Raw genomic sequence first — 8,563 nt, forward strand, 5'->3', positions numbered from 1 at the left:
TGTCTCAAAATAATTATAAAAAAGAACGAACATTGAAATTATGTTTAAGAGATGCATACTTAATAGCAAAAACTATTTATTTCTATGGCAGAATTTTTATTTTCATAATAGCTATACTATCTTAAGGCAGTATAATTTACATTCGTTAATATGTGATACATAATGACGCAAATAAAAACAAATTCAAAGTTTTTTATTTTGTCCCTTAATTTTATTTATTTATAATTATTTTATTTTATTTTAATTATTTTATTTATAAAATGAAGCTTTATGACGAATTAATGTCTCTGTATCCTCATTAAGTGATATGTTTTGTTTCCAATGATCGTATACTTGACATTCTTCAAATGTTTTAGGCAAGAAGCATAACTTTTTATTTTTTTACTTAGCCCTTTCCAGTCTCCAACTCCTGAACGCCATTGGTTATTTTTATCATTTAAAAATACCCAACATGGTTCACAATATGCTGAGTCCAGAATTTTGGAATAGCAGAGCAAAAATTCCTGTGTTCGACCAAATTTATATGCACAGTAATAATAATTTGTGGAAAAATGTCTACAATTTTGTGAAGGATCTTTTTTAAATGGTCCTTGTAGTTCACATCTTTCAGAGGAAATAATAAATCTTTTTGTGCTATCATCAAGAAAATTTCCTTTAAAATATCCCATATCTGTTGTTAATGTATTTAATTCCTGAAATATATTCGGTTCTGGATCTGTTTCTTCATCTTGCAGTGCAGTGGATTGTTAGGATTTGCAAAAATATTTGCATTACTTTTATAACGGATTCATTATGATCTTTTTAAATGTCATTGTGTTCTAAGTTAATTGAAACAGATAACATTTCTTCTTGTTGGGTTGCTTGAGAAGTACTAGAAACGACATTGGTATTTTTCATCTACAACTACTTCACTAGGTTTCTGTTCTACTGATGAAAGAAATAAGGATATCTTTTTATTGTTTTTCATAATCTATCATCAGTCTCCGTTTTTAATTTCCTTTTTCTGGCTCCACTCATTTAAGTTCTTTTTGAGTCCATGTTATTGTAAAAAAAACATTCTATTAGAACAATTATATCTATGTTTTAACCCTATAGATATAAATATATATAGCTAAACATTTTTGAATAAATAATAGACTTAATTTGTATTTATTCTTTAGTTCGTATTTTGAGTCTGCCCTTTTAATTTTATATCAGTTATGTACACATAATTTGTGTTTCTTTGTTAATTCGTACTATCCTCGTACTATAACAAAACCTAGAGCCTACTCAACACAAAAACATGGTTCTACCTGTATCGCGTTTATATACATTTTTTAATTTAAAAATTTAAGATCTCAGGAATTAATTTATATAGGAAATTTTAAATCGCTAGAATAAAATTGCAAGATTTTTTTAACAAGCAGTTAAAAAATATTACCAATATTATAAATGTAACTATTTTATTACCTATTAGTTAAACATTTTGATAACTCAACTTATTGTAATGAAAGTTATAATTATATGATTTTTACTGCTTTGCATGAATGCATATAAAAAGAAAAGCACTTACCTTCTAAATATAATAATATTTAATATTTTATACTTAATTTTTTTTCAAAATCACCTAACTTTATCGACTTATACGAAAGTACTAAATTATATCAGCGGTATTTCTATAATAGACAACGTTAATATTCACTAACGTTCACTAATATTCAATAGAAATTCTTTAATGGATTTGCTATTGAAATTAAATTCTGTAATCGAATCTCTATTGAAATTTAATTCTTCAATAGAACTTCTGTTGAAACTAAATCTTTAATAGAATTTCTATTTAAATTTAATTCTAAAATAGAGTTCCTATTATAGAAAAATAATCTTTTTTCCTTTAAGAATACGTGAAAAATCTCCGCGGGGCCCTCTAAGCTTCGGGGCCCTCCCGCCTTGTGGGGTTGTGCTACCCCTAGTTACGCCACTGATATATATATATATATACATATATATATATATATATATATATATATATATATATATATATATATATATATATATATATATATATATATATATATATATATATATATATATATATATATATATATGTATATAATATATATAAATCAAAACGAAGCAAGGATTTATCTATTTGTCGGTTAAAACCAATTTGGGCAAATTTTTACCAAAAACTAATTTTACAAGCTTATAACCTGCGAAAGTTTTGTCAAACATGTTAGTGTATTCAACAAGAAAAGTGCTCAATGTTCTTATGATGTATATATATATGTTCTTATAATATATATAGAAATATGTATGTATGTATGTATGTATGTATGTATGTATGTATGTATGTATGTATGTATGTATGTATGTATGTATGTATGTATGTATGTATGTATGTATGTATGTATGTATGTATGTATGTATGTATGTATGTATGTATGTATGTATGTATGTATGTATGTATGTATGTATGTATGTATGTATGTATGTATGTATGTATGTATGTATGTATGTATGTATGTATGTATGTATGTATGTATGTATGTATGTATGTATGTATGTATGTATGTATGTATGTATGTATGTATGTATGTATGTATGTATGTATGTATGTATGTATGTATGTATGTATGTATGTATGTATGTATGTATGTATGTATGTATGTATGCATGTATGTTTGTATGTATGCATGCAGTATGGTAATATAATTATAGATAAGTAATTTATACCGGTTTCCTAGAAATAAAGAGAAATCCCTCGGCAAACTGAACATTTGGAGAAGCTATATTGAAGAAACGACACCTCAACAAACTATTGTTTAAAATTTCGGCGTCAATTGATTTGCAAAAGTTTTTTCTATAGCAAGCAGCGACGCATTGGTTATAATCTGTGTGTATTTCTATTATATCTGTATAATTATTCACTTTTTTTTCTTTGAAAACAGACACTGCATAACGAGTTAATGATTTTTGTTCTGGGTAACTATATTGCATCATTATATTTCTTAGTAAAATAATCAGAAGAAAACAACAAAAACCGTAGTTTTTACTATTCATTTGAACAATATTTTGAACTAGTTCATTCATTATCAAACTTTTTTGAAAACTTTTTTGAATAAAAAATGACGTTTGTTAAAGTAACTAAGCAAAGAAATTTTTTGTACGTGTACTATATTTGTTCTTTAATTGATACGTATGTTGTTTGAGATCATAATTTAACAACGTTAATTAGTAATTAGATATTGAATTATTTAATAATTTCTTGCGGCATCTGATCGCGAATAAAAAGTTGTCAAATGGAGCGTTTATACAGTGACGGATCTAGGAATTTTTGGTGGTGGTGTGTGGGGGAAGGGGGGATAATAGTGTATACCTTTTACTCTCAGGAATTTTCTGAACTATTGTTTTTTTATAGTTTAAAGACTTTTAGAAAGATTTTTTTATTTTAACCCTTTCTTTGTCAAACCAAATGTGAGGTTCAAACAGCCGAAAAAATAAATAAATTATTCTTAACGGTTTTGGACGATCAATAAAAAAAGATTCTTTACTTTGCGTCATTATTTGGCGCATGCCATTGAGTTCATGAGTTGTTGTTTTTTTTAAACTAAAACTAAAAAATGATAGTTGTAATGAAGGAAACAAATATGCTCTTTTTGGAATTAAGAAAGAAAATATAAAACCAAAAAAAAAAAAAAAATCTTTATTTTAAATCTTTAAAATGTATGACTTGATACTTTAACGGTAATTTTTAATAAAAGAACTTTAAAAAGTTTTTGTGCAACATGAATTTACTATTTTTAAAGACTCTACTAATATTGCTTCACTATCTTCTAATTTCAATAATTTCAATATAGAAACAGAATTCGGAAAGACATTATGTCACATTTAAACTATCGTGGAACTATAACTGAAGATATTATTCAATTCCGTAGTAGAGAATTCGGAAATACTCACTAGTAAAAAGAATTATTATGGTTGTAAAGTAAATATATACTTCTAAAAAAAAAGTTTTTAAATATCGATAACAAAAATTTATTAATTATAGGTTGTTAATTAGATTTTTAATATTTTTTTATTTTTATTTTTGTACTTAGAAGTAAATTTTTGTACGAGTGTACTTTGTGCATTCGAAATAATCTTGTTCATTCTCAATATATACAGAAAAAGCTATCAAATATATAATATAATTAATTATAAATAAATAGACTTTATGACATCAGGACAGATCCTAGGCAAAAAGGCCCTCGTGCCACCAAACCTGAGGTCCTGTAATAATATATAAAATACCCAAACATATTTTTTATTTGACTATTTTAAATCTGAATCAACAGTGCAGTTTTCATTTTCAATATCTAATAAGAACATTCTAATGTCAGCTTTAGCAGCAGGTTTCTGATTTACAAAAAGTCTCACTAACATATAAAACATGGCCAATAAACTATAAGTATTTAAAGTTATAGGTGAAAGCAGGAATAAAACAGCAGTGTATAATATGTTGGTTAAAGAATTAATTTAGGTATGTGATAACACTGATGCACACATATATGAAAAATCTCAAGAAAATTTTATTCTCAATAATGAGTATAAAGCCCCACCGTGGGATCGTTTTCTACCCCTAAATACTTGGTGGTTAGACAACCATTGAGTTTATCATAAATTTAAGTTTTGATAGAAGGAATGGTTTTAATGTTTATTATCGTAAGCAAAGAAATTCTTTAAGTACATTGAGCCAATCCATGTTAACTATCTACTATCTTTCAAAAAAACATTGTTAGAAAGTTTCGTAAAGAGTATTTATGTAAGTCATTTTATTTATATTTACTCAAGTATTTAGTTTGGCATGCTTTTTAACTTCAAAATAATTAATTGTTGTTTTTTAATTTATTAAAGTTTTTTTTAACTTTTTTAAAGTTTAGTAAAGTAAATGGTTGTTTTTAGAGAGTTACACGAAGCCGTTAATGATGTCTTGAAAAATGTTAATGAAAAATAATAAACTAATCAGTAGTTTATTTTAGGGATGTACCAAAGCCAAGATTTTACCAAAGTTGAAGCTTTTATATTTACATAGAAAAATTTGCTATCTTGCGCATCATAATAAATAACTAATTGTTAATAAATGGTATATATTATTATACTTTAATATCTTTAACAGAGCAAGTGTAACTTTATGCAACCCACCACTTAGGGCTGGCTTTGGAGCATTAGGAACCTGGTGCAAAAAACATTTTGAGGCTCTTTATTTCAAAACATAATAGTAGCACAGAGCCTGAGTGTACACCATCCACTTATCATCAATTGAAGCTAATTTTTAATATTCCTCTAAGAAAACTAAGATTAGTTCAAAATACTTTATTGTTGCAAAAATAAAAGCATTTTTAGTTGAAAAAAGTTATTCAAACTTTTTTTGAAGCAATATTGTCCATCAAAAATGTAAAGTTCAACTCTTTCAAAACTTCTCGTTCAATAGTCAGCAACCCAAAACCAGGTAAACGTACTTGATTCATGGTTGTACTAAAATATGTTTTGATTAACTTTAATTTTAAGAAGCTGCGTTCTGTAATAGCCGCGGTTACTGAAGTTGTTAGTATAACTCTTAAAGCAGCAGAAACTCGATTTGATTTCAGCCAAACCATTTTGTTACAATAACCTAAGCATATTAAATGGAGATTTGATGTCTTCTTTTAGAACTAAACAGATGTTTTGTAGCTCACTAGCTAACCTGTTGTATCTATTTCTAGTTCATTGGACGTAAAGTCCGTCAAAGCAACTCAAAGGTTCGTGAAAATATTCATGATATCATCGTTTGAGTAAGTTTTTATTCAAATAGATTTCAGTCTAATCATTTTGCGCAATGAACGTTAATACCAAGTGGAGATCTGATGTCTTCTTCTAAAACCAAACAAATGCTTTTCAGCTCTCAAGCTAATTCTATTGTATCTGTTTATGATTCGTTGGATGTAGAATCCGTCAAACCAACTTTCAGGTTTGTGAAAAAATTCATGATATCATCATTTGAACAAGTTTTAATTTACTGAAAATCATATTGTACGGTTAGCGCGGATCCTAATAATGCCAGCCAAGCTGAACCAAGAACGCTACTTATACGGGGTGATAGCGTACACATCAAGGTACCCTGCGATGCAAATTTTGCCCGAGAAAAATAATTTGATTTAAATGTTCAAATAAAGTGAAATTTTGATTTTATAGTGCGACATTAAAAGCACTTTTAAAATTAGAAACACTTTATATAATTTGATAAAAATCGGTGCAAATGTAGCATATGGCTGCACCAAACACTGAATAAAATTTCAGCTGGATTGGTTAACTGGTTAAGGATTAATGGCAATTTTGAATTATATTTTGTTAGTTTTTGCTACTTAGACCTTAAAACATTACCAATTACTGTGATATTTAGTCACTATTTTCAAAATAATGGTTACATGAGTATTCTACTATGTAATACCAACTATTTTTGTTATAATTGTTTTAATGCTACATGTACAATTTTTATGCTATAGACAAATAATTGATTTGCTATTTAAAGCGTAGTTTGAATTGGTCTAAGTATTGCGTGAAAATATCAGCATTTTCTTAGGTATAAACTATTGTCAAAATGCATAAAAATGTTAAAAATGTCTGAAAAGCTTTTATAAAGATACCTACATAATAATAATTACAATGAAAAATAAAAAGTTTGGAGGGTCAGTCAGAGAAAAATCTTATGAAAGGAAGAACAGTCCTTTAAAAAGCTAAAAGGAGCTATCTAACTTGCTAAAGCATCTAAAGAAACTATCTGACTTGCTAAAGCATCTGGCGGGCCGCCACTTACAATTACTCTAGGTTAAATGTTATACTTAAATAATTTTTACATATATGTTCAAAGAAAATTATTAAAAAAAGAGACAAGGTAGGTTTTGGGAAGTATATTTATAACAAGTTTCTAATCATTTAAAAAAACGAATAATTTAAAAGTTTTAAACAAACTTTCTGAAAAAAGTTTAATATAAAAATAAAATATGTATGCTTTGATTTCAGGTCAAAGTAGTGCCCAGCTGCTATTAAGATTGCTCCAAAATTGACCACTTTAGCTCTTGTAAATGTACAATTAAATACAGAACTATCAAACAACGGATTAAAGAAACTGGTCAGAATTGTATACCAAACATCAAGCCGCAAGATGGTAGAGTCTAATTTTTATAAGAATTTCTTAAGAGCAGGTCAACACTTGAATAATTTCTTTGCCTACAGTGACTTAAAAATTACCGTCTGAAAAAGAGATTCTAGTACAGTTCGGGTTGTTGCTCCCTGCAATAATTTATCAAGTCTTATGAATCATGTTATTCAATCTTGCAAAATTTCTGGTGAATGTTTTGTTGGAGTTAATGGTGGTAAAGGCTTTCTCAAGTTTTGTCTAAGGGTTGTTAACACTGCGTTAAGGGTTGATACAATATATATATATATATATATATATATATATATATATATATATATATATATATATATATATATATATATATATATATATATATATATATATATATATATATATATATATATGTATATATATATATACAAGCACACCGCCTCAAAAACAACTCCAACATTGAACAAATCTAGTCTCTAATTAATGCAAATGGAGTTAAACTAATTTTAGCATGTGATAGAAAGTTGCAAATATAATTTTTGGTCTTTAAACCCATTCAAGTATTCACTCTTGTACAAAGGGTAACGTCAAACCCAAGTGTCTTACCAAATCCGGAAACTTGCAAACACTAGGTTCAATTAAATCTAGCCTCGAGTCTTTTCAGTAATCTGACGGGGTTGTTGCTTGTGCAAGTTTATTTGGCAATGTCATTTAAAAGCCAATGATTTGTGGGTCTGACAATGTTCTGATTTTGGAAATAATCCCACAGGTGGAATTGCATCTCCTTAAAAGAATTGGAGATCATCTTTTCAAGGTACTTAAAACTACTTGGATAGAAGCTGTGAAGTGGTCAGCTGTCCTCCACATTTAACTGAGCCCGTATCATGGGGGTCAGTTTTAAGGAAATGACTGTAGTAAACATCTTAAAAATGTTGATGTGATCCAGAAACTTGCTAATACAAATTCAGTTCTCAACATTCTTCACATAATTGAAGCATTCAAAAGTTGTAAAAGCTTGATTTGGGTTTATTCTTTAGCCAGATTTTACTGAAATAAATGAAAATTTCAAATGTTTTTATTTAATGATAACTGGTGCAAGCGTAACACTCAATATTCACACTGTCTTCTACCACATCGAAGATTTCATCAGTCGCAAAGGATTCCCCTTGGGGACTTATAGTAAAATAACTGTTATTTTATTATAGGGCCCCCTATAGTTATTTTACTATAGGGCCCCTTTGGGGCCCTATAGTAAAATAACTACAAAAAAATTTCGGCATCAAATTTGAGTACCCAAAATTTTTCAAAAGTTTCAGTTTTTTTTCTGTTTTGGTTGATCACTAATTATTACAGATGTAGTTACATCTTTTCAATTATCTAAGTAAAATAGCTGTCGAAACTACTCATCAAGACTACTATAAACAATGGTTAAGGTAT

At 27.8% G+C, this 8,563-nt stretch overlaps 1 protein-coding gene across 1 annotated transcript in view; it reads right to left on the reverse strand.

Moving 5' to 3' along the window:
- Positions 1 to 3,084, reverse strand: part of LOC105845905 (uncharacterized) — a 110,444-nt gene extending 107,360 nt beyond the window's left edge. The window contains exon 1 of the mRNA XM_065796205.1: positions 2,713 to 3,084. Within this exon, the coding sequence (XP_065652277.1) occupies positions 2,713 to 3,069 (357 nt within the window). The 5' untranslated portion in view covers positions 3,070 to 3,084. The remainder of the gene's footprint in view (positions 1 to 2,712) is intronic.
- Positions 3,085 to 8,563: the final 5,479 nt, after the last annotated feature.

This window comes from Hydra vulgaris, chromosome 04 (assembly GCF_038396675.1).
Source record: "Hydra vulgaris chromosome 04, alternate assembly HydraT2T_AEP".
Lineage (NCBI taxonomy): Eukaryota > Metazoa > Cnidaria > Hydrozoa > Anthoathecata > Hydridae > Hydra > Hydra vulgaris.